The sequence below is a fragment of the Plectropomus leopardus genome, chromosome 17 (genome assembly GCF_026936395.1).
Source record: "Plectropomus leopardus strain MGB_pleo_1.0 chromosome 17, ASM2693639v1, whole genome shotgun sequence".
Lineage (NCBI taxonomy): Eukaryota > Metazoa > Chordata > Actinopteri > Perciformes > Serranidae > Plectropomus > Plectropomus leopardus.
Window position 1 is genome coordinate 33,216,410 of NC_142192.1, and position 27,588 is coordinate 33,243,997.

General features: G+C 37.4%; 1 protein-coding gene and 2 long non-coding RNA genes across 4 annotated transcripts; 1 reads left to right on the plus strand and 2 right to left on the minus strand.

The window, feature by feature from the left end:
• Positions 1 to 512: 512 nt before the first annotated feature.
• cdc42se1 (CDC42 small effector 1) lies at positions 513 to 27,582 on the plus strand. Its single transcript, XM_088090859.1, has 5 exons — positions 513 to 668; positions 11,074 to 11,499; positions 18,237 to 18,341; positions 19,860 to 19,931; positions 20,425 to 27,582. Exons 2-4 carry the CDS (start codon positions 11,350 to 11,352, stop codon positions 19,926 to 19,928), a joined length of 324 nt encoding a protein of 107 aa, XP_087946985.1. The 5' UTR covers positions 513 to 668; positions 11,074 to 11,349; the 3' UTR covers positions 19,929 to 19,931; positions 20,425 to 27,582.
• LOC148186740 (uncharacterized) lies at positions 8,755 to 14,673 on the minus strand. Its single transcript, XR_015779577.1, has 2 exons — positions 14,481 to 14,673; positions 8,755 to 11,573 (listed from the first exon to the last, which is right to left on the minus strand). It is a non-coding gene; the product is annotated as an uncharacterized LOC148186740 (long non-coding RNA).
• On the minus strand, positions 15,449 to 19,853 carry LOC148186741 (uncharacterized). 2 transcript variants are annotated; one of them, XR_015779572.1, is made up of 3 exons: positions 19,365 to 19,853; positions 16,600 to 16,694; positions 15,449 to 15,836 (listed from the first exon to the last, which is right to left on the minus strand). It is a non-coding gene; the product is annotated as an uncharacterized LOC148186741 (long non-coding RNA). The 2 variants fall into 2 exon arrangements; XR_015779571.1 differs by lacking the exon at positions 15,449 to 15,836 and having other exon boundaries at positions 16,193 to 16,694.
• Positions 27,583 to 27,588: the final 6 nt, after the last annotated feature.

Genomic DNA, 27,588 nt, shown 5'->3' on the forward strand with positions numbered 1-27,588 from the left:
ATAATAATAATAATAATGCATTTCCTTTAACAATATTCAACATGATCTCAACTATAAACGACAATGTTACTTTATTTTTATGCAAGTTTTCAATTTTTTAATTGTTTTTCAGGTTTAAAGTTATTTGTTATGTTAATTGTTTTTCAAATTTTTGGCGAGTTAAGAAACTTTTGGTAATTTCCTTTTTTTAAAAAAAAAGTCAACTTTTTTCCTTTAAAAATTTATGGTGATTTTAAAAAAGTAAAAAAGTTAAAAATGTCTTTTCTCATCTAAATTACTTGTTTTTTTCCCTTCATAGGTGTGGTAATTTGGCAGCATTTTTTTGTTTTTCTAATCCCATAAAACATTTGGCTCTTAATTTGGTGTTTTTTGATTTTCAAGATTTTGGTGAGTTTAAGACACTTTCTGTGATTTTTTTTCTTTTAGAAAATAAAAACGCGCTCTGAAAATGAATAAAACGTGCTGCTGATTTTGCGTTTCTGCTGCAGTGACGGGTGTGAGGAGTCAGCAGGAGGAGCCGTCTGACTGGAAACCTTCAGGAGGAGGAGAAAAGGAGAAAAAACAGACGTCCTCCACAGAAAAGCCGTGGATGTGTTTCCTGGTCGGAGCCACACCTCAGAGACGGAGTCAGTCCGCAGATCCCCGCTGACGCTCGGCCGCTTCTGCCGGTGAGTCCGCAACATTTCTGCCGCTTTGACGCTTTAAAACCTCACCGTGCGGGACAACCGCAGCTGTACGCCGCCTTCAGGGTCTGTGCATGAAAACCTGAGGAGGACAGACGTCCCACTCTGTCCCTCATTCTGTCCCTCATTCTGTCCCTCACTCTGTCTCACTCTGTCTCACTCTGTGTCTCTCTGTGTCTCACTCTGTGTCTCTCTGTGTCTCACTCTGTGTCTCTCTGTGTCTCACTCTGTGTCTCACTCTGTGTCTCTCTGTCTCTCTGTGTCTCACTCTGTGTCTCTCTGTGTCTCTCTGTGTCTCACTCTGTGTCTCACTCTGTGTCTCTCTGTCTCTCTGTGTCTCACTCTGTGTCTCTCTGTGTCTCACTCTGTGTCTCACTCTGTCTCACTCTGTGTCTCTCTGTGTCTCACTCTGTGTCTCTCTGTGTCTCTCTGTCTCACTCTGTGTCTCACTCTGTGTCTCACTCTGTCTCACTCTGTGTCTCTCTGTGTCTCTCTGTCTCACTCTGTGTCTCACTCTGTGTCTCTCTGTCTCTCTGTGTCTCACTCTGTGTCTCACTCTGTGTCTCTCTGTGTCTCTCTGTCTCACTCTGTGTCTCACTCTGTGTCTCTCTGTCTCTCTGTGTCTCACTCTGTGTCTCACTCTGTGTCTCTCTGTGTCTCTCTGTGTCTCACTCTGTGTCTCTCTGTGTCTCACTCTGTGTCTCACTCTGTCTCACTCTGTGTCTCACTCTGTCTCACTCTGTGTCTCTCTGTCTCACTCTGTGTCTCACTCTGTGTCTCTCTGTGTCTCACTCTGTCTCTCTCTGTGTCTCTCTGTGTCTCACTCTGTGTCTCTGTGTCTCTCTGTGTCTCACTCTGTGTCTCACTCTGTGTCTCTCTGTGTCTCTCTGTGTCTCTCTGTCAGACGGCAAATCAGCACACAGGGAAAAAGACTCATTTTAAATGACTGAGTCTATACGGAGACAAAATGAGGACATTTTAAGGATTTTTATTTTAAAGTGTTGTTTCAGCCGTGTCCACATACTTTTGGCTACGTGAATGTAAGCGGCAGTCATGGTGACGAGTTAAAACATTTACCGAATAACTCGTTTATTCAAAGACGGCGTGTTTCGTCTTTGAGTCGACTGAGATTTTGATCTTAATTTTTAATCGCGTCGCAGATCGTCTGAATAAGAGCGACCGCGGGACGCTTCCCTCTGCTCTGCGGCGTCCGTGTTAGTCGTCTGCGGGGTCAGAAGTTTCACGTGTTCAGGCGGCAAATTTTTTTCTAGGATGGCGAAGACGTGATTGGCTGGTGCTCACGGCTTTTGTCTGATTGGTCGGTTTTAGGCAGCTGCTGTTTAAAAGCTGTTGAAAATGTCTTTAACTCTTAAAATGTATGGTGATTTTTTAAAAACTTTTAGTGATTTTTGAAAAAAATTCTTTAAAATATTTTTTTCTTTTAAATGTTTTGTTGATTTTTTTCTTTTAAATATTTTGGTGATTTTTGGTAATTGTAGAAACTTTTGGCGCTTGTTTGTCTTTTAAAAAAAATTCAAATAAATTTAAAAAAAATTCAAAGATGGTGATTTCTTTTTCTAAATGTAAGTATTTTTTTTTCATTTCCAATTTGTATTGATTTTAAAAATCTGTTGACATTTTTATTTTATTTCTTTAAACTTTTTGATGATTTTTTTCCCTTTAAAATATCACTTTTGGCAATTTTTTAAAAACTTTTAAAACATTTGGGGTTTTTTTTTCATTTGGTGATATTTTTTCCCCCTTTAAAAAAATTGGTAAGTTATGGAAACTTTTACTGATTTTGAATTTTTTCTTTTAAAATCTTTGGCTTTTTTTTCTGTAAAATTTTCTTGTGATTTTTAAAAACTTTTTCTTTTTCCTGTGAATTTTTTTTGCCATTTTTCAAAAACTCTGACAACTTTTTCTTTAAATGTTTTTGGTGAATTTTTTTTGGGTGATTTTTGGATGTGCGGCGAGGTCACACGGCCCCCTGACTTCTGACGTTTGGTTTTTGGGTGCAGATGTGAGCAGAAATGACGGGCGGCTGTGGAGGTCAGAGGTCACGGGGTGCTGAGACTCAGAGAAACGTTTCAGGAGCTAAAAATATCCTCCCCCGCCCTTCGTCTCGCCGCCCGGTTTCCACCGTGTTTCTGAAACGTGGTGTTTTCAGCGCGGAGATCCAGATTCCGGGTCTGCGCCGCGTTCACGTGCCGTCAGAAACACGCTGTAATTTCGGAAACTCTGGGAGTTTCGGTGAAGTTTGGTGGCGGTCCAGCTGCAGATCTGTGTCATCAGTCTGAGCTCGGCCTCCACACAGAAACTCGTCTGTCAGCTAAATCGCTGCAGATGTTTTCGGGACTTTCTCACTGACTCAGTGTTTTTGGACTGAAACGGCCCACGTGTTGGGACTGTGCTGTTGCCACGGCGATGTAAAGAACCTGTTGAACTCGTGTCAGGCTTCTCCTCCGTGTTTAAAGGGTTAAAAAGACGACGGGTGTCGAGCGGCGGGTCTTCGGATCAGCGTTCAGAGTTCACGGCGGCGGAGCGCGTCGGCCGGACTCTGACCTCTGTGTTTGTTAGCAGAGGAGCGGACTTAACCCTTTAACCCTTTGAAACCTGAGCAAATCAGCATGAAGACGGTGAGCAACTTTACAACACGCGGCCCCAAAAAATGCAATAAATTCATAAAAAGTTACAAGAAAATCACCTGAAAATAAACTTAAAAAAGTATTAAAAAAGAAAAACAAACATAAAAAGTATATTTTTAAATGATAACTTTGATGGTAACAAATATCGTTTTCTGGACTTTTCCATCGTTTTTTGTAATAATTGTCACCCTTTTCTACATCTAATTTTAAGGTCATTCTTTTTGTCACCTTTTACTAATTTCTTGTTATTTGTGGGACATTTTTTGCCGAGTTGGTCATTGCATTTTTTCCGTGTATTTTAAAAAATAACCAAACAAATCTGCTCAGGTTTCAAAGGGTTAAATAACTCATAAAAGGCGCCTGAAGGCAGCACAAGAAAACTGATGACAAACCAGCTAAAACATGATCTGATTTCTTTTAAAAATACAGAAAAAAAGACAAAGAGCAACTAAACACAAAAAGTTACAAAAAATTATCTGAAAATGACAAAAAAAATTAATTAAAAAGTCAAAAATCACAACAACAAAAAATAAAATAAAATAAACTCCATAAACTCTTTAAAAATCTAAATAAATGTTAGTCTTTTTTCTGTAACATAACTGAGTTATAAATATATTTTCCTGGACGTTTTTCCCTCTTTGATGAGACATTATTGTATTTTGTAATATACAATAATGTCACATCAGTATTTATATATAATCATCAGTATTTATATATATTAAATATTAACACAGTTCTTTTTGATCAGTAATCATTGATGTAGATGTGATGACTAAGTGGAAAAAGTAAATATTAAAACCAGTTCAGCTGCCTGATGAGAAAAGTCACTTTACTGCGATGAATCCTCTAAAGTCTCACATCTTTAGACGCCACATCATATTTATATTTAACCGGCTGAAGGTTCGTGTGTTCGTGTGAAAACTCGCCGTTTATGTTCAGACAGGAGAGACGTCAAAGACGACCGTTAAGACAGTTTCCCTTCAAACGTCTGAATGAAAAGATTCATTGTGGAGCTGCTCTGTCCCCGTCTGTCTCTCTGTCCCCGTCTGTCTCTCTGTCCCCGTCTGTCTCTCTGTCTCCGTCTGTCTCTCTGTCCCTGTCTGTCTCTCTGTCCCCGTCTGTCTCTCTGTCCCTGTCTGTCTCTCTGTCTCTGTCTCTCTGTCCCTGTCTCTCTCTCTCTCTGTCTGTCTTTCTCTGTCTGTCTCTCTGTCTGTCTCTGCCTGTCTCTCTCCCTCTGTCCCTGTCTCTCTCTGTCTCTCTCTGTCTCTGTCTGTCTCTCTCTCTCATGCTGTCTCTGTCTCTCTGTCTGTCTCTGTCTCACTGTCTGTCTCTGTCTCTCTGTCTCTGTCTCTTATCATTCACTACAGTAAAAGTACTTTAACCACCTGGTAAAAATACTCTGTCACAGCAAAAGTGCTGCATTGAAAATGTCCCTTTAGTAAAAGTATAATCAGTATTTAAAGTATAAAAACGAACTAAAACTGTCAGATAAACGTAGAAAGACTCAAGTTGCAAATTGCGAGAATTTAAACTTGAGAAAATTATTATTATAATTATAATTATTATTATTATTTTAGAGAGGTGGGGGTAAGATTATTAAGACGTTTCTATTTTTACCTTCTTAACACAATTTTCTTAGATTTTAATTTATTTGCTTTTTTCTCATTTCTAGGTAATTTACTAGTAATTTTTAAAAATAATTTCTTGCTTGTTTTGGTCCATTTCTTGTCAAGTTGCTCATTGCCTTCTTCCCGTGTTTTTTATTTCATTTTATTTTATTTTTTTAAGGGTCTAGCCGGTATGTTCGGGTTTCAAAGGGTTAAAAAAAAGTCCTTGAATGAATAAAGAGAAACACGTTATTTTCTCTCCGAGAGCATGAGAGCGCTCGGACATCTGACGGCAGCTCCAGAGCTCCTTCGTGTTGTTTCTTATCACAAACGTCTTTGTGCTGAACAGGAAGTGATAATCTGGAGCAGGAAGTGAGCGTCTGAGTTTAGACGGGAGGAAGCGAGTCGCTCCAGAAAACAGTTTGTTCTCCGAGGAATTCAAGTTTCGCCTCAAACTTTATTTTTAAAACTCATAAGATCAGAAAATCACACACGGCTTGTTATTTTTTAAAATTTTGCTCTGTGATGTTTAGATTAAAAATAAAAATAAAACAAATAAAAAATACTAAAAAGTTCAAATATCTCGAGCAGCAAATACAGTTAAATTAAATCAAATATTTTATAAAATTAACATTTATTTGAACTACAATTTAAAACGCATTACACTGACACTGCACTGTGCATGTTTATACACAAGTGTACTATATATACTTTACTTTATACATTATTTTACTGTTTTATATTCTAATTTAAATATTTCTATTTTCTCTGTGTTTAACATCAAGCAACAATAAACAATAAATGAGCTTCAATCATATAGTATGAAAACAAATAGAAATATGATGACCTCATTTTTACCGCAGCAGTGACAATATGAGCACGCAGAGAAATCCCTGATTATTGTGTTTAAATATGTTGAAATAAAAGTTTGTCTTGTCTTAATCTCAGCTGATTTAACCCTTTGAAACCAGAGCGAATCTGATTGATTTCTTTTGTAAATATTGCTAAATAGGCAATGAGCAACTTGGCAAGATATTCCACGCAAATGGAAATAAATTTTTTAAAAAATTAATGATTAAAAAACTTTTTTTAAAAAAAAAAAAAAAAAAAGGGAGAGAGAGAGAGAAAAAAAAATTATAAGATCGTTTAAAAAGGAAAGATTCACTATTATATCTATATTTATTTATTTTATTTATTTAAAAAAATATTTTGCTAAATTTCAGGAAATTTTCTCCTAACTCACAACATTTTTTTCCGTGTTTTTGAAAGAAATCAAGCCAATTTGCTCCGGTTTCAAAGGGTTGAGAAAACTGTGATCATGTGAGTGTCTGTGTGAGTCCTCCGGGCCACCGTCCACCTGTCAGTGTGAGCGCTGCGTCCGCCGTGGGACAGAGAGTCCTCTTGTTTCTGCTCCAGCTGATGAGCTCTCAGCTGATGTCGGATCAGGAGGACTCTCGTCACACTCTGCTGCTGCTTTCATTTCGGTTCATTTCTGCAGCGTCGCTCACAGCTACAGAAAGTTAGAGTTTCATTTTTGTCAATAAATGGTTTTATTTTTTAGTGTAGCTCATTATCTATATTATTTATAACCAGGCTCCTGGGAGGCGTTCAGGTCTTTTAAGTCAAAATTTGCAGTTTAACTACAACTTCAAAGTCAGTGATGCTGCGGGGCCCAAAAAGACTTTTTCCCATTGACTTACATTGTAAAAGAGACGTCTGTAACCCTTTGAAACTTCAGCAAGTTGGCTGGATATCTTTAAAGAGTGTAGGAGGAAGTCATTGGGCAATAGAAGAAGAAATACTCAATTATTTGTTTTAAAATATAGTAAATCTCCATAACTTAAAAAAAAAAGGCCTCAGACTCCAAACATAGTCCTCACATCGATAGTAGAACAAGAACACTCTCTCTCATTGAGCTGCATGGGAACCAAACCTCCGTGAGACGTCAACACAGTGAACACATTAAGCATGACTAAACACTGGGTGTGGTCCAAACACACACACATGCACACACACACAGACACACACACACACACACACACACACACACACACACACACACACACTGAGGCTTGTAAAGTTTAAATTAAAGACTTTCTGGACGTTTTGTTCTTGTTGTTTTCAGACGAAGAACATGCACAAAAACATCAGCTGTGTACCTGACACTCACACACACACACACACACACACACACACACATGCACACACACACACAGGTGACCTTTAACCTCAGGTGAGATGTGATTAATGACTGATTACTGCAATAAAACTCAGTCAAAAGTGCCGCAGAGAACAGACTCTGGTTTCTGTCTCGTCCTGGTTACAGATATTTTTTTATTGGTTTCTCAGCTGTGAAGTCACTAATGATCAGTGATCCAAGTTCAAAAAAATTGAAAAATGTGGACAATTTTAATGGATTTACGATGAATTTAGTGGAATAAAGTGACTTTGCTGTGAATTTGAACCCTTTGAAACTTATTGAAATTGTCTTGGTTTCTTTGAGAAACGTGTGAGGACAAACCGAAACAAGACATGTCCAAACAGATGAAAGAGTTACCACATTAAAACGCTTTACTTTGAAAAGCATGCAGTTACACACATGCACATGAATTCACATGCGTTCGTTTTCTGTCTTAGTTTAAATCTGTATGTAACCATGTGTTTGTTGTTTGTTTTCTGTAGGTGCTGCTGATGCTTTTATTTGCTTTTGTCGTTTTTTTGTTCTGTTTTGGGTTTTTTTTTAGTTGTTTTGTTTCGTTTCTTGCTAGTTCTCTTCTTCTTTGAAAGAAGTCTGATTTTCATTTGCACAAGTAAATGTAAAAAAAACCAACAGAAATGTTTCAAAAACTTAGGAAGAAATTAACAAAAAGTTAGAAAAAATTATCTGAAAATAAGAAAAAAAGGCAAAATAAATTAAAAAAAAAAACAAAACAAGAAATTTTCCCCAAGAAAGTGCTAAAGTGCTAAAATTAATTAGATACTTTTTTATTCTTTGTGTTACGAAATTTTAATTATATGATGAAAAGAACTTTAAATATAGTTTTCTGGCCATTTTTTCTCCTTTTTTAAATGTTATCATATCTAATAAACCGCTCTAGATAATTTTAAGATAATGTCCTTGACACCTTTTACAAACATTTTTTGCAGTTCTCAGACATTTCTTGCAGAGTTGCTCATTATGTTTTTATTTTTCTCGTGTTTTTGTTCGAAACCAGAATCAGTTTAACTGCGTCTTTAAATAACAAGTCTGTGTTTTTCTTTCCGAGCCTCGTCCGGCTGCCACATTCTTTATCAGACGGGGAAAGTCAAGATCCGACTCGAGCGGCCGATAACGGGCGTCCGCAGAGCGTTTCCTGATTACATAAAGAGGTTAAACTTCTCTTCTGTTTCCAGTGTGCAGCAGAGAAAAAGCCTCTGGAGTTTGTCCAGCACATTTCAGCAGACGATAAAGAAAGAATGTGAGCGGCAGCGTGTAGCTTCATGCTTTACATCAGATCAGCACACAGGAATGTAAACCTCCACAGCCGCAGGGGTTAAAATTCACCTCCACAACAAACACGTTGTTTGTTCTGCAGTAAACTGTTTGCTTATCGACTTTTCCAGCACTGGAAGGAAACATTTACTCGAATACTTCAACCCTTCAACAGTCACAGTGAGAAATACCTCTGTGAAAAAAGTATACAGCACTATAGACCTCAGAATATGTTAACAAAATGCATCAATTTACGAAGAAAAAACATTAACTAGAAAAAAAAAGTGAAAAAATCAATGTAATAGTTAATAAAAATTGGAAAATAAAAGTAACTTCATCCAATAAACATGTAAAGGTAAATAAACAAAATGAAACAGATGCAAATGAAAATAAATCCAAAGAAAAAAAGAAAAATCTGTGTAAAATTTATGGTAAAAAAAAGCCCAAACTGTCAATGTTATATAATGAAAACTAAATGAATAAATAAATACATACATAAATAAATATTTAAAAAATTAATTAATTAATGTGAACAATAATAAATCTAGTAAAAAAATCAGTGTAAATGTATGGTGGGGAAAAAAATCAAATAAATCCAACAAAATGGAACTGAACAGAATTACAGTTTAATTAGAATAATAAAATACATTGATTAAAAACTTCTGTATGAAATGAATGTTTACATTTTTTTAGTAAATCAGTTTTATTTTATTATTTATTATTTAAATGTCCGTTACAGTGGCTGTTAAAGGGTTAAGTACAAGTTGGAGGTCCACTTCACGTCTACAGATTCAGAAATAGTCGCCGTTACCGGCGGCTCACTCAGCGACTCATTTACTGTTAAACTTCCTAAAACTTTATGTTTCCTCTGAGCGGCTCCACAGACTCAAACTTTAAGTTCCCAAATTCAAACTGACAGCAGAGCGGACCGTACCATCTGCACACAGACGGGGGGCAGTCTGTGTGTGTGTGTGTGTGTGTGTGTGTGTGTGTGTGTTTTCGTCGTCCCCACACAGTTTTCCTGTTCTTCCTCCTCACTCTGACATCATGGGACAAATATTCAGACACACACACACACACACACACACACACTCAGTCTCCTGGTCATGAGGTTTAAATTGAGGCAGGAAGTTTAAGCTGCCATTACAGTCCTCTTAGTGCCACCTAGACGTGTTCAGTACACACACAGCTGTACATTAACTCAGCTGCCAAAAATGTTGTCATTTTAAATTTCCGCAAACCACAGATACGTTTTATTTGATTATAAACGCAGACACACTCAAACGTTTTGTTTCTTTTTACGTTCAACAGTACTGATTGAAGTATCGAAGCAAAAAATAATAATTATAACAAAATAACAGATTAAATTAATCAAAATGCATAAATAATTTGTATCGTAAAAATGAATAAATAAATAAATAATGACAAAAAAGAATATTAAAAGTGATTTCACAAACTCTTAATCAATAAAATAAAATGAGATAAATTCAGTTAAATTACATTTTCTTTGTTCTTTCATGTTGTCTATATAACATTATTTTTCCAGTCAGTGATGCATGTTTAACAGCGCTGTGGTTAACACCTGGCTGTGGTTAACACCTGGCTGTGTTTAGGCACAAACCCCGTCTGTTATGGTCAGGAAAAGGTTATGTTTTGGCTTAAAATACACAATTTTTGGGCGCTGTCCTCGCTCGTAAAACAGTGAGTGGTTGTTGGTCTAATCCAAGCCCGCTTGTTTTCACGCCGAACTCGTCAAAAACGTCGTCTCTGTCTGTGTTTTCAGCGTACAACCAGAACGTATGAAACAGTACAGAAACTGTACCTATAAAACTTAGTGTTAAGAGACTTTTTTTCCAGAAGTTTCTCGTCATAGCATGAAAAACACTGGATCTGTGTAAACTTGAAACTGGAGATTCACTTCAGTCAGTGATCAAAAATATCTTTGACAGACGGGAAGTTCACGAGGGAGAAAAAAAAACGAAAAAAAAAGAAAAACAAATCTCGACTTGACTGCAAAACATGAAGTTACACAACCAGATTTCTCAAGACGATAAATCATCTTTGTACTCCCTTCATCCTGAGAGACACAAATGATTTGATTCTGAATCAGCGAAAAAAAAAAAAAAACCCAAACAGACCGGTAGTTTATTAACCCTCATGTGCAGATGAGTGGAATATTAAAGAGTAAAGAAAAGACAAGAAAAAATCAAATAAATGCAAAATCAAATCATTAAAATACTCATTGAGGGCAAAAAATTGACTTTAAAACCTTGATCAAAAAAACTTTTCTCATGTTGCATTCACAAGCATTTAAACCTCTGAAAGGCGGGCACATTTATTTCGAAAACATGAAAAAACTATATAATTTCAAACTATATTTAGGATTATTATAATTATTTAAAATCTTGTAATAGAAAATGAATGTTTGTAAGAATTTTTTACTCTGCTTTTCTTTCTAAGTTTCAGGTAATTTTCTTTTAACATTATACTCATTTTTTGTTGTTAATTTTTGGGTCATATTTGTTAATTTGTTCAGAACCTTCTTCCCATGTTATTGGATGAAATAAAACCAATTGCTCAGGTTTCTAGGGGTTAAACAAAAAAGAAATAAGGTAGAAACGTGTAAAAATGTGTCTATAACCTGTTTTTCTTTTTCTTCACAGATCAAACCTGAAGCTGCCGTCAGTTTGGATATTAAAACAAACTTTTGGTTCTTTTTTCTCATTATCGTTGGACGTCGGTGGATTCTGGATTTTGTTGTTTTTGATCCAGAGAATTAAATATTTTCCTCTGTAAACTCGTGGATATTCGGGTTTTTTTTTTGGTATTTTCTTCAGTCTGAACCCTCCTGGAGCACGGACACTTCAGTCTGAGGCGGGGTGTATTTTGGGGTTTTTGGGCCTCTGCGTGTTGCTGCTGTTGGTGCAGTTTTTGTCTGAATGCCCCAGGATTACCCACAGGCTGCAGTTCCTCCCCCGGCCTGCAGGGCGGCAGCAGAGAACGGCGGCCAGCTGCTGGACAGGCGGAGCGTCGGCATGAGCGACTTCTGGCACAAGATGGGCTGCTGCGTGGTGGCTAAGCCTCCGCCGGTGAGAAAACACACAACTTCACTACATGTCCTCATAAACACCGTCCAGATCTGAGGTCCTCAAACCGCAAGATACTGTGTGTGAGGTGGAAAAAACAACAGGGGAACCAAACGCGGTCAGCTATCAACTCACAACTCGATACGATTCACAATACTGGATCCACAATTTTTTCACGATTTCTTTACAATACAAATTGAGATTACAGAGAAATTATGACTGATAAATCCCATCATTTCAAACAAAAATTAAACAAAATACTGCATTTTCTCTTCTTTTCTGTATCAAATTAAAGAACCTGTTTTAATTTCTGGGGTATAAACATAAAACACAAACTATGCATGAATGTACTTCTGGACATTCACAATGTCCCTGCTGTTAAAAACCCTCACTGGGACAGAGGAGGCTGCTGAGGACAGGTTAGGGTTAAAAGTTAAAGGGTTAAAAGTTTGCTTTACAGGGGAAAGCGAGTTTGAACAACTAAGTTGGTCATTTCTCACTCGTTGGTGATCAGTCGGGCTCTCTTTGGCTCTTGGACTTGTTTGGGCGAGCGGGGTCGCAGCTTGTCAGTGTGGTTTGGCTGTGTAGTTGATTTTTAGGGGGTTTTTTGGCTGTGTAGTTGATTTTTAGGGGGGTTTTTTTTGGCTGTGTAGTTGTTTTTTGGGGGTTTTTTTTGGCCGTGTGGTCATCGTTAAGGAGGCGGGGCTAACCGCAGCGCCTCACCATGATGCCGGCTCTCATGCTGCATCATGTTAGTTGTATTATTTGTGTAGTTTAACACTCTGTCAATATCTGCAGATAGTTTTTTTCTGTTATCTTTTTTTATTTCTTTCTGACTTGAGGAAGCTCAAATCCACCACACTCCCAATTTGAAACTTGAGGGTTCGTCTTATTTACGTTGGCGAGCTGTCTCTGGTCACTGGTCTCAGACATGACGAAGGACGTTGAATGAACGTAGTGATGTGACACGTCAAGCTAGCGGTTCATTTTTCATCTCACCGATATGAATCTCATATATTTTTTATTGATTTTTAACTTCCTAGCGATGCATCGTTACATCCCTGATATTTTGTTTTGTGATTTCATCAGAAACAGCAGTGAGTTAGATAACAGCACGCGGCTGTAAATCTCCGAACCTCATCAGGTTCAGAGAATCTCTCAACAGCTGGAAGTTACTCAAGAGGAAACAGGTGGCAGAACTTCCTCTGTTTCACCGTGACCTCTGACCTCCTGCAGGCCGACGCCCTCCCTCCACATCATGTTATTTGTTTGGATGCTGTTAACCGTTGAATTGCAGTTTTATTCCATGTAAATACATGTGTTAAATCACATTGACCTTCTTTTTATATGATTGGAGGCAAAAGTTTCCTAAAACTAGGAGGTGAGAATATTTGTTATTTGGGTGAAATGACCCTTTAATGCATGGCATAGCTCCAGTTTTTAACCCTTTAACAGTCACTCTAAAAAATTCCCTTGCAAAAAAATACACACTGTTATAAACTGTAGAATATGTCAACAATATGCATCAATTCATTAAAAAAACAAAACATTTTCCGCCGTGTTAAATATTGTAAAAATTGCAGAAGTCAATGTATTATAATCGAAATCTGCAAATAAAAGTAACTTCACACAAGAAACATATAAAATAAATAGATACAAATAAATATGAATCTAGTAAAACAAATCTGTATAAAATATATGTTATATACTAAAAATCTGAAAATAAAAGGAACTTCATAAAATAAAAAAACAAACAAAAATAAATACAAATAAAAATGAATCTCGTGACAAAATCTGATTAAAATACATGGTAGAAAATAAACAAATACTCAGTTTAATATATTAAAAATAGAATTAATAGAATAATCAAAATACTAAAATGCACTGTATAAAAGAATCTGTATAAATGAGATTGGGTTCTTCCAAGCTTTTTTAAAGTAAAGTAAGTAAAGTAATTTAAACGCAGAAAGTGTGAACCATGCATTTACAAAGCGTGTTAAAGGGTTAAATAAATCCTCTGGGTGGACCTCACACAGTGTAAAACTGTGGGAATGGCCCTTTAATCCTGAGCTGCTGTTTGTTGTGTAACACAGATGTTACACCACAGCTGGGCGGAGGACTCGCTGAAACCTTTTCAGGCTAAAAACTGTGTTTTTGTGTTTTTGTGTCTCTCATTAGTTTCACATTCAGGACACATTTAACACAGATTACAGAGACAGGAAGACTTCAGATTTCCCCAAAAAACAAAATGCGTTTGATCAGAATTGGTGTCAAATACGAGAACTCGATAATCCTCATTAAGTATTTCAGCCTTTAACTCCTGATCGAATTAATGCAGATTTTTTTAAAAACAGGAAAAGATGTCAAAGAGCAGCACGGTAACACATGTTCCCCAAACTGCAAAAAAAACCCCAAAAACTGGGGAACAAGGAAAGGATAGGAAAAACTCTGGGATTTAAAGAACAAAGATATTTGTATTTATCAAAATTATTTTACAAAATTATTTTAATTTTTGAGGACTTTATCCGGGTCATATCCTGTAATTGTTTTTTTTTTTAAACTCATTTTATTTTTTTTTTATTTCTAATAATTTTCAGATAATTTTATTTTACTTTTTACTCATTTATCTTTTTTCTTTAATTTTGGGTCATTTCTTCTTTCATCACCTTCTTCCTGTGTTTAAAAAAAATAAATAAAAAAAAATTAGCCAGTTTGCTCAAAGGGTTAAAAAACTGATCAGGGGGACACCTGTTAAATCACAACAGCCTCATAATCAATAAATAAAATGAATCCAGAACAACAAACTGACGATCTCACTGATCAGTTTGACTTCAGAGGGGTCAAAGGTCGAACTCGATGAAGGAAACTTTTACAGAGCTGCTTTAAATCAACTTTACACACAGAACTCTTCATTCACGGCGCACAGAGACACATCTGATTTATAGATGTATGTAATATAAGAAAAATAATGAATGTTCACTCACAGAGACGTCAGAGCTCCTCAAAGTCTGATGCAGCTTTTTAATTTCACGTGTGACTTCGCTCCGACTCAGAGAAACCACAGATTCGTGTTTGTTTCGGGTGAACAAAGAGAGGAAATTAAACAAAAGCTGGAGAGAAAAATAAAACTCTGAACAAAGAAACTAATCTAAGAGGAGCTCGACAGGTGGACAGGTATCAGAGAGGAGACACAGCAGAGACGTCTGTCCAAGCGGAGACGGCTGCTTTAAATACTGAGGGGCTGATTGGACGAAACGAGCTGCAGGTGAGCCGGCGGACGAGGTGAGGTGGCAACAAGACGCAGTCCAAAAATGAGAAATGAGGAAAAAAACGAGACGAAATTCCGAGAAAATTACCTGACAATAAACAAAAAATAAAATAAAATAAAATAAAATAAAATAAATAAAAGCAAAAACAAACAAGAAAAATACCCGAAAAAAGTGCTGTAAAATATTTTTAATTTGCAACATAATTTTAATCATATAATTATTGTAATTAGAAAAATCGATTCGAGTTGTTTTTTCTAAAGTAATTTTTGGTTCTTTTTTTTATTCTTCACCTATTCTTCTTCTTGTAATTTTTTGGAACATTTCTTGTTGGTCGCTGTTTTCAAGTTTCAAAGGGTTAAATAGCTTTTGAAAAACGTCTGAACGCAACACAAGAAAACTAATTATGATCTCGGTTTCCATTAACCCTCAAACTGCCCAAAATGAAGTTGTGAATGTGAAATATGCTTAATGGAAATAAATAAAAACCCGAAACAAAAACCTCTCATTTATTGCAAAAAAAAAAGTTCAGGCGATTTGAAAAAATCCACATTTGGTAAAAACACTTTTGGCCCCTGAAGGAGCCGCCTGGGTGGTGTCTGTTGTTTTAATCGCATGGCTGATGATCTGAGGAACTTGTCACTTATCTGAACCCTTTCAAACCCGAGCGAGTCGACTTTATTTCCTTAAAAAAACACGTGCAACATGCAAGTTGGATTTTTTTAAAAAGTTACCAAAATAGCAAGAATTTAGTTTAAAAAAAGATGCAAGAGGAGAAACAAAAAAAAGTTTTTAAAAAAGAAAAAAACATCAAAAAAGGAAATAACAAAAGCATTAGAAAGGATATATAATTTTTATTTTTCTGTAAAATCATTTTAAATACATAATAAAGAAAAAAATGTTTTCTAATCTATTTGAATGTTTTGCTGGAGGGGTTAAACTGCAGCTCTCTGTTGTTCCCACACAGACACACTTAGACACTAAAACATGGAAAATACTGTCCAACGTGTTTTTAAAGCAGGTACTCACAGTGTACTTTTACTGCAGTAAATGATCTGAATACTTCTTCCACCCCTGCAAAGAGGAAAACCTGCATGAAACAATGAACTGAATAACGACACACACACACACACGCGCACACACACACACACACACACACAGTTATTATTGCAGCAGTGTGTGTCTGTGTCTGTGTGTGTGTGTCTGTGTGTGTCTGTGTGTGTGTGTCTGTGTGTGTGTGTGTGTGTGTGTGTGTGTGTGTGGAGTGATGAGAGGAAGTCTTCCTCCTCCTTCTTCTTCCTCTGTCTGTATTTATAGAGTTTTCTGTTTGTTCCATTGTGACACTGCAACAATACACTGTTCACACACACACACACACACACACACACACACACACACACACACACACACACACACACACACACACACACACACACACACACACACACACACACACACACACACACACACACACACACACACACACACACACACACACACACACACACACACACACACACACACACACACACACACACACACACACACACACCCACACACACACACACACACACACACACACACACACACACACTCACACACACACACACACACACACACTCACACACACACACACTCACACACACACACACACACTCACACACACACACTCACACACACACACACACACACACACACACACACACACACACACACACACACACACACACACACACACACACACACACACACACACACACACACACACACACACACACACACACACACACACACAGACGTCTTCAGTTTATGGACAAAATGAAAAAATAATAATTACATTGACGCTGTGGGCGAGGACGAGTAGAATCTGGTCTTTCCGTCCTGCAGAGGGGACACAGGTGAGGGTCAGGTGACCTGGACAGGACGGGCGGTCTGAGGACACCACCACGAAACAAACAGTTAATCTTCAGATGAAGAAAACACGAGAGAAGCTTCTGACGAACAACACGAACAACACGAACAACACGCTGACAGATGAAAGCAGCTGTTCTCAGCGTTTATTCGTTTTTAGGATTTCAGGACGTTTTTAGGACTTTAGGGCATTTCTATGATTTTAGGACATTTATGAGATTACAAGACGTTTATACAATTTTAGGACATTTCCAGGATTTTAGGATTTTTCGAGGATTTAAAAACATTTCTAGAATTTGAGGACATTTATTGGATTTTAAGACGTTTACAGTATTTTAGGACATCAGTGTCTCAGCTGTGTCCTCTGTCAGGGGTGGGGGATCCTCCTCTGGCTCTTTTTTGATGCTGTTTTCTGTCTCTGACACCTTATGGACACTAAAAGGACAAAAACTATTCCCAGCGTCAGTCACTTTATTTTTACTGTGAATTGGGAAATGTGCGGGGCCACGCGGGGCCCTGTGAGGGGCCAGATTTGTCCCGTTAGTTGAGCTTCAGTGCTGTGAGAGAAACTTGGCTGGCGTTGATTCTTGGTGCTGATTTCTGTGTCAGAGCTTAATTTGTTCTTCGTTCTTCTCTCGTTAATCACCTCACATCTTTACGTAGATCTGTGGAGTCACTCTTCAGTGTCTCTTATTGTGAAAGTGCGGCTCTGATGACTCACTGATGATGATGATGATGATCTTGTCTCAGATGTCTCCAGGAGACGTTTTCTTTGTGCTCCTCACTGCTGCTGAGGACAGAGACGTGTAACTGCCGAGAGTCTGAAAAGACGCCGTAAGAAAGAAAAACCCAAACTGATCTCAGCCGAGCAGACGACCTTTGACCCGTAAACCTCGCCGACTTTTGTCTGGTCTTGTCGTTGCCATGACAACAGCAACATCTCCCTGTCTGTGGGAGGTGGATGAATCACTTCCAGCTGGCGGAGAGTGATTCAGAAAACATTCGGCAAACGTTACGTAAGACGAGCATCCGGCAGGTACGTGCACGCAGTCCGAGGCATCGCGGCGACTTCCCGCGAGTCTCTCTGCGCGTCTGATCTCAGGTCAGCCGAGAGATTTTATCCTCCGACCGTGTTCCTCTGCCGTTACACAACAGCGGCTCCGAAATAATCCAGAGCAGCATAAGCTCCTTACAGCGGATCCACAGTCCTCTGATTCTGGATCAGCTCCAGTTTCCTCGCAGCAGGATCAACTCGACTCTCAGAGAGCATGATGGGATTTTAACCACAGAGTGTTCCTGAACGCATCGCAGAGACCCTGAACGCAGCACACAGGAGGTTTTTTTACCTGGAAATTTTTTTTTTTTTTTAAAAATGGACAAAATTATAACATAATAAAACTTTGCAATGATATTTAAATCATTTTGCACAAATTGTTAGTAAATTTACACAAAAATAAAAATTATTGATAAATTTACAAATGCAAAAGTGCTGATTCGGCTCTGCAGGGTTTAACATTAATGGTGTGTGTGTGTGTGTGTGTGTGTGTGTGTGTGTGTGTGTAGAAGAAGAAGAGGAGGAAGATTGATCGCAGTATGATCGGAGAGCCGACAAACTTCATCCACCTCACACACATCGGCTCCGGAGAGATGGCAGAGGGCCTGCAGCCGGTGAGACCACACACACACACACACACACACACACACACACACACACACACACACACACACACACATATGCACACGCATGCATACACACACACACACACACACACACATATGCACACGCACGCATACACACACACACACACACACACACACACACACACACACACACACACACACACACCTGTCTGTTTACCTGTCCTGTACCTGACCGTTTCTACAAAGAAAAAAATAATTTGGGGGATTTTTAGGGATCTGACATGTACAAGTAAAGGTCATAAATCTGGAAAAGTTATATTTATTTATTTGGAAATTTCCCCACTGTGGGACTAATAAAGGATTATCTTATTTATACTTTTTTAAGTCTCCCTTTTAGTGCTGAACAGCGAGTTTTGTTGTTGAGGAGTAAATATTTATCATAAATAGCTATTATTATATATATTTAAGTTAAAGAAAATGAGAACAAAGTCTGAATATTTCAGCAGAAAAGACATAAAAAATAATTCACGTTGATTATTGCCTCGATTTCTCAGCGACATTAAAACAAAGATTTTACTGCAGATCAGCGGCTTTATTTAGCAGCGTTTGGTAATGAATGAAAGACAGAAGAGCCACTGATGGTGCAGCTGCTTCATCAAAGACACAGAGTGTGTGTGTGTGTGTGTGTGTGTGCGTGCGTGTGCGTGTGTGTGTGTGTGTGTGTGGCAGGAAGTGGCACGCAGTGCTGTGCTCTTCCTGTTTCTATTTTAGCCCCTCTGTCTTCTGTTCAATCTGCATCGAGTTCAGCTGCAGGTCTGACCACAAAATAAAATAAAATAAAATAAGAAAATAATATCATTAAAATAAAAAAGTTTTTTTTTTAAAATACTAACAAAAATGAAATTAAAGTCTGAAATAAAAGTAAAATGAAATAAAATAAAATATATATATTTTTTCATTCACGAGAAAACAATAAAAACAATCATATAAAATTTAAAAAATAAATAAAAATTGAAATCGAGTGGAATAAAGTCTCGTGGTCACACTTACGTCATCATCAGCTGGCGTGGTTTGAAATGGTCTGATGACATCATCTGTGTGATGATTGGTCAGAGTCAGCAGGTGGTCTTCCTCTCCGATGAGGTCAGAGGTCAGAGGTCAGGCGCGTCCTTCCTCAGATTCGCTTCCTTCGTTTCCTTAAACCATGAACTGAAATCAGTAAACAGATCAGATCAGATCAGTAAGCTTTAGAATACACATAATATTTATAATTAAATACAAACATTCAAAACAGAAAGAAATCAAACATGAGCAACACTTACAGAGAAACAGAGCAGTGTCGTTACGACGCTTCAATCAGAGCTGCGTTCACGTTCTGCAGAGACGCTCAAAATGATGAAAATGACGTCAAAACGTGAAAAAAAATCTGGACGAACAGAATATACGTGACATTTACTGTCATCAGTTGTATTGTTACATACTGACGTGTGTGTGTGTGTGTGTGTGTGTGTGTGTGTGTGCACGTGTGTGTGTGTGTGTGTACAGTCGGGGTCGGTTCAGGAACAGATGAGGTCTAAAGGCCCGAACATGAATGGCAGGAACAGCCTGTTATAGCCGGTAAGTGTGTGCGCACACACACACACACACACACACACACACACACACACACACACACACAAACCGTTATTACTACATCTGTTAAATTATTAACGCTGATGAGTTTCTTTAATTGGAGCTGGTTGAAAGTCGCTTACAGAATCAGTTTCTGACACGCTGGGAGTGGAAAAATGCTTTGTAATGCTGTATAATTAAAACTATTTGCATCTCATACGGACGCTAAAGGGTGCGTCGTGCATCAGGCGCGTTTTGTGTCCATTGAGCGTTTGTTTCTGACGCTGAGGGTCACTGACAAAGTTTTCCGACAGCCTGGGAGTGGAAAAAAATGCTGAAATATTTACATTTCATGATTTAAAATAAATTTACAAATTTGTTTCCGTGTCTGGAAAAATGAATGAATGACTCCGTATTGTGGCTGTAGTGATCGCTGCAGCCTGTAGGCGGCGCTGACAGCACAGCTGCTGACTCCATCTTGTGTTTTTTATTTTTTTAGGAGTGTGTTAAACTGACGTAGACCAGCTGACCGACCTTCTCTTTCCTCCACCACGACCTTCTGCCTGCTGAGCAAGCACTGCACCGCCAGCCGCCCGCAGGGGGCGCCGTCCTGACCCAAAAGAAGCCAAATCTCTTCTCTGACGATTTTTGTTTTTTTTTTCCAAAAGGGGAAAAACGTCTGTAATCTCAGTATTTTCTTACAGCAAAAAACAACAAAAAAAAACATCCAATCACGAGTCCAGGCGAAGAATCCTGCTGAGCTGAGGGAGTTTTTTTTATGTCTCAGGTCCAATAAACCGCCAGCTTTCATCCGACCCCACAAAGGCAAGGACTACATATCCCAGCATGCCTTTCTTTGTCCACATTGCGCTCAACTCTGACATCAAGGAGACACTTTTTTAATTGAATTTAAAATATAAACAATTGTGATCGGAGTTTTTAGAAAATGTTATTCTTGTATTCACCACTAGAGGGCAGACACAAAGAGGTTTCCCCGTCAGTATTAAATCAAACCGATGACATCACTGGACTCCATTTCCCAGAATCCCCTTCTGTTCAGGATATGCGACACATGACAGAATGTCTGTATTTAAGGAAGAAAAAAAACTGGCTTCAAAGTGCTTTAAACAAAAATCCCACAAAGACTACATTTCCCAGCATTCATAGGGTTGTTCAGGAAGCTCTGAGGGAAAAACAATCCCACAATGCTTCATTCAAACCCTCACAGTGTGAAAAATGCCCCCAGCAGCTGTTTCCTCAGAGGACTACATTTCCCAGGATGCTTCACTCTGCTCTGCTGTGCTTTTGTTCACTTCTAAAGGAGTATTTACACTTTTTTTGTTGTTGTGTTTTTGTTTGTTTCTGTTGTTGTTTTTGTTTGCAAACCTCCCGCCTCTGTTTATTAGTCACATGGCCGTGGTGATGACATCATTGGACTTCAATTCCCAGGATGCTTCACTCTGCACAGCCTGACTGCTGGTGCTGAATGATTAAAGACTCTTATTCTCGGAGATGGGAAAGTCCCGCTGGTGTGTGTGTGTGTGTGTGTGTGTGTGTGTGTGTGTGTGTGTGTGTGTGTGTGTGTGTGTGTGTGTGTGTGTGATGTCATATGGTCTTAATATCCCACCACTTTAACCCTTTGAAACCTGGACTGACAGTTTTTCCTTTGCAGCATTCAGACGCCTTAAAACCCGAGAAAAAAGGTTTAATTTTCTTCAGAAAAATGGGAAAAGGCAATGAGCAAATTGCAAGAAATTGACAACCACCCCGAAAAATTCATGTTAAAAAATGTACAAAATTATCCTTAAAAAAGGAAAAAAAAATTTAGACTATTTTATTCAAATATATATAGAAAATATTTTATTTTACTTTTTTGAGGTCATTTACTTGTTTTTTGTTCTTTATTTCTTTTCTTTTCTTTCTTTCTGTCTTTTATTTAAGCAAGAAATATCCTGAAAATTGCAAAAACAGAATTTCGGATTATTCTGTATTACTGAAAAACTGAACTTGTCTGTAAATCTATAATTGTTAATACAGAATTTTATTTATTTATTTTTTAAACCTCTTTCCTTATATTGCTTTCTTTTTTTGTGCTAATTTTCAGGGATTTTTTTCCTCTTTTTTTTGGAACATTTTACTAATTTGTTGCTGATTTTTTTGGTCATTTCTTGTTAAGTTGCTCATTTCTTTCCTCCCGTGTTTTTGAAAGAAATCCAATAAATTAATGTGCTCGTGTTTCAAAGGGTTACATTTAAACGTTGTTGCCTCACTGGACACGCAGTTCATCCATTTTTGGAAAAGTTTAACTTTAAGATTTTATTTCTGTTCATTGACGACTCAAACTGTGGGTCGCGGCCCTGAACGGGTCTTCAGCTGACATATTTCGGGACTCATTCGATGCTGCGTCGAGATCAAACGGCTTCATTTATCCGAACGTTTTTAAGCAGACGTTATTTCGGATTTCCTGCTGTTTTTGGGTGATTTGCTGTCTGATTTCTTTGATGTGTTTTTTATTTCTCGTTGTTTCTGATCAAACATCCTGACGGCGCGCTGCGGAGTTTCTCAACCTCTGGTTCGGGGAACCAGTTTGGGTCTCCTGATGATTGGACTGAGCTGAGGTGTCTGATATTCGGCGAGACGTCGTGGGACAACGAAAAGTCCTTTTCAGAGAGTCTCTTCAAATATCAGCCGCTATTTGGACAAAAAAAGGCCCTAAACTTATTTTAACCCTTTGAGATCTGCATCAGCATCACTTTTATCATCACTTTTAGTATTTAAACATTTAAACTCTGAAGAAATGAATTTAAGCACTGAGCAACTTGGCAAGAAATGTCCAGCAAATTGCAAGAAATTAGTACATTTAGAAAATAATTAAAAAAAAAAAAACAAAAGCATGGTGAAAATGTCCAGAGAACTATATTTATAACTATTGTTATTCGATATTTGTAACAGATTTGCTATAATTACGGTAATTTCTTTTTTTTTTTACATTCTCATTTTATTTATTTGTTTTTTTCTTTTGCTAATTTTCAGGTCATTTTCTTTTACTTTTTACCGATTTCTTGCTGATTTATGGGTCAAGTGATTTGACGGCAAATTGCAAGATTTAGTAGATTTAGAAAAAAATTAAGCTCAGCAAAAATGTCCAGGAAACTTTATTTTTATCAGAATTATATATTTACATGTATTTTACAGAATATTATAAATTTTAAGCAACTTGTCCAGTTCATTTTCTTTCTTTTTTTATTTAAAAAAAAAAAAAGTTCTCATTGGTGGTTTTATTTTATTTTAATTTTATGTCAGGGTGTTTTTTGTTTGTTGCTGTTTTTTAGGTAATTTTCTTGTACTCTTTATTAATGTCTTGCTAATTTTTTGGGGTCATTTTCTCTTCCAATGTTTTGAAAGAAATCAAGCGAATTTGCTCGTGTTTCGAGGATTATATGGTTTTAAACTCCCCAAAAAGTTTAATTGCAACTGTAACACGAAGCAGAACAAAACCTGCCGACCAAACTCCATTCAATTTTCTGCTTTTTCGACCAAACAACTTTTACGTTTTCTGTATTTTCTGTAAACCGCAGCCGAAGTTCTTCAAAGCTTTAAGTGTTAGATGTGAAATTCACAGATTTGTTTCATTTATTCAGTTGTTTTGCTCTAAAACAGTCTGATTTTTAAAGATATTCAGTCTAAAAATATCTCAAAATGAACCTTCAGACAGCCCAGAATACACGTCTGCAGTGTGGAGACGGTTCACGTCATTTAACCCAAAAATGACCAGAAATAAGAGTGTGAACGTGACCTCGCTGTTCTCTGGGTTTGACACCAAAAACGCTCAATTTTAATCAAACTCGACTGCAAACTGATACCTCAACACACAGAAAATCTAAAAAGGTCAAACTCGGAGGTCGATGACGTCACTCGGGCTGAACTGTATTTCAGCCCTCAGCTGTTGTCTTCACCACACCGAGGTGGTTGCCGTGGAAACAGCTGACTCACGGTGTTCCCCCTCGCCGTGGCGTCCGGCCACTTCCTCCCCGAAGAGGCCAAAACCTCTATTTAAGGAAAATGTGAGCTGCTGCTGCTCGTCTCCTGAGGACGGCGTGCTGCGTTCACGGCACCGCTCAGAGCGTGGGAGTTTTAAAGATTCTCCTCCAGTTTAAAAACAGCCGATTAAAAAGCTGCTGTTACGTCACGTAGCTCGATCAGCTGACGGCGTGTACATCGACAACAAACGAGGAGCCAGAAACAGAAATCACACGAGGCCGCCGTCAGCGCGCACACGCACGCGCGCACACACACACACACACACACACACACACACACACACACACACACACACCAGCTGTTCTTCTTCTGCTGCTGAATCTTTGGACATTTAACCCTTTAAAACCTGAGAAAACCGGTTTGATTTCATTCAAAAATGCAATGAAGAACCCGAAAATGACCCAAAACGTAGTTTAAAAAAAGGGTGGAGGTTATTATATTCAAAAACTAGGAAATAATTTACAGAAAACTATATTACGTATTGCCATTATAATTATATATTTAAATTGTGTTCTAGAAAAAAAAACATACTAAATATTTTTATTTCTTCACCTTTTTTGGGTTGTTTTGTCTTTTTTTCGGTCATTTTCTTGTAACTTTTTGCTAATTTCTTGTTGTTGCGCTGCCTGTCGCCTTCTTCCCACGTTTTTGAAAGAAATCAAAGCAGTCTGCTCGGGTTTTAAAGGGTTAAAGGTGCAGCGTGATTTAGGGGGATCAGTGGAGCATTTTTTGACTTTAACAGTCTGAATGTAGCTGCAGGCTGATCAGCTTAAACCCAAAACGTTTGAGTTTCAGAGATGCAGAAAAGATCCGAGTTTGCACGACTCGCCGTCGTCGCGTAAACGTGCGTCAGGTGAGCGAGGTTACTGCAGGTCATCAGAGGAAACGTGTTTGAACCTGCGGTGAACACACTGAACCTGACGCAGCTTCAACACGGAAAATAAAAACGAAAAACACATCTGCAACGCCCAAACACACACACACTCCATTCAGTCACCGTTTAAGTTTAACCCTTTGAGACCCGAGAAACTTTTTCTTTTTCCTTTTGATGTGTTCCCATAACTTTAAAAAAAATCTAAATGTACTAATTTCTTGCAATTTTTGCTACATTTCTTACCAAGTTGCTCATTGCTCTTTTCCCATGATTTTTTAAAATAAAACACCGATTTGTTGGTCAGGGTTCAGAGGGTTAAAGCCGGAGCGACGTCACTTTTCTTCAGGTAAATTTTTTATTTTACTTTTTTTATTTTATTTTTTATGTACTAATTTCTTGCCATTTTTGCCTCTTCTTACACTAATTAAATTAAGCTGATTTGTTTACATTTCAAAGGGTTAAGGAACTTCTACCAAATTTTGCCTTTTTTCAGGGTTCAAGTCTTCAGGTTGGACTCGTTTCTCTTCTGATTCCTGGAAACTCGAGAACACAAAGACTGGCTCCTTTTGTTTTTCACGGCCACAGTTTCCCTCTTCATCTCACACACACACACACACACACACACACACACACACACACACACACACACACACACACACACACACACACACACACACACGGGACTCCCCTCCCAGTGTACACTGGAGCGCACTTTCCCCGAAATCTCCGTCAGAAAATAGATTTAGAGACGATGCGGTGAAACAGGCCTGAATATGAAAATGTGTGTTCGTAAAGTTTCTTTTTACCAAAATATTTTTGTGCTTTTTGTTGTTGTTTATGAACAGTTGCTGATTTATTGATCTGTGTTTGTATCTCTCTCTGAATAAACGTCGCATAGTTAGAATCTGTGGAAAAACCTGCAGGAGTTTATCAAAAAAAGTCGAAGCGGATTTATTTCGTTCTGAGCTCACATTCGTCTTTCTGTGATATGAACCAATCAGACGCCTCCGCAGCCGAGAAAAAAAAAACTCCTACAAAAACAAAACTCCTCTCTGTAAATAGAAAGTCAGCGATGTTTTTGCTCTCTGCAGATGATTTTACTTATTTTCATGTAAATTTGTGTTTTTATTAACCCTTTGAAACCAGAGTTTCACAGAAGGCAACAAGCAACTTAACAGGACACTGACCAAAAATGAGCAAAAAAAAAGTTAAAAAATCCAAACAAGAAAATTACCTGAAAATTTCGCTTTCGTGTATTTGCATTATTATTTTTTTCTGCAACCAGAAATTATGTAATATTAGTTATTTTATAATATCTGTAATTAGAAATATAAAATGTATATAATTGGACATTTTCCTTTATTTCCGTGCATTTTTTTGCCAGTGCTCCCTCTTATTTAAATCTAATATTTAGGTAGTTTTCTTGTCACATTTGACTAATTTCTTGTAATTTTTGGGACATGTTAGCTTGTAAAATGCGTCTAAACGCAGCACAATAATAAATAATAATAAATAAATAAATGCATATATAAAATAAAATGATGATGCAGGTTTCAAAGGGTTAAGAAGAAAAGACGTGTTCACTTGACTGACACTCGGCGGTTCTGGTTTGTGATCCAGAAAACTGCGAGAATGAAAACTGCTGAAAATAATGTTATTAAATAAGAGAAACATCGTGCTGTTTCTATGACAACCTGCCAACGCGTCCCGCTTTAGACGGCGGATGATAATATCACCGAAATCAACGTGACAAAAAAATAAAACACTTTAAATCCTCCTGTTATGTTGTGGGTCAGATTTACGTGTTTCAAGATTTAAAAATGCAAGATTTTTTTAAGAAATCATTTTTGGAGCACGAATCCACACAAACAAAATGTCCTCTCCTTCACCTAACAGAAGAGAAGTGCTGTTTGAATAAATCGGCATTAAGAGAAAATATTTCAGAAATGTTGAAGAAAAAATGTGTTGAAAAAAATGTGAATGTCTTTTTTTTAACAGTGTAAAGAAAAAACTGTTTAAAAAAATATTTTTAAATAGAAAATAATGAATTCTCATCATGTCGATCTGTAATGCCTGAAAATCTTATTTACACTAATTATTAACAAAATGTACATTAATTGAGCTAAAGATAATGTTTATGGAGAACATATATATTTTAGGTGGTTAAACCTGTTAAAACGTATTTCTTTCAAAAACAGGAAAAAGACAATGAGTAACAAAAAATTAGCATGAAAATAGTAAAAAGAAAAAGGAAATTACCTGAAATTTGTAAATAAATAAATAAATAAATAAAAATGTGAAAAAGGAAGTAACAACTGAGACTCGGAACAAGTGCTTTAAAAAGTTATAGTAATTTTGTAACATAATTTTATATATGTAATTTTGATAATTATGTGTAGTTTTTCAAAAGCTTTCAAAAAATAAAAAATAAAACAAACGTCTCAAATAATAATTTTAAAGCTGAGAGGATTTAGAGATGAACTAAAATATAAGAATCTGAGTCTTTAAATTACATTTTTTTAATTAAATTTCTTTCACGACTTTAAAATCTCTTTAACTCTTTAATAATCTGCACGTCTTCGGTGAAATTCTGGGTGATGATCACTTTTTCTGTTTTCTGGTTTTTGTCTCGTGTTTGTCGTTATGTAAGCGCCTCCTCTGCAGACGCAGAAATACAGATCCACTTTATTCCCGTTATGTAACGCGTGTCTCATGACGGCTGAATAAATCTGCTGCCTCGTCTGTCCC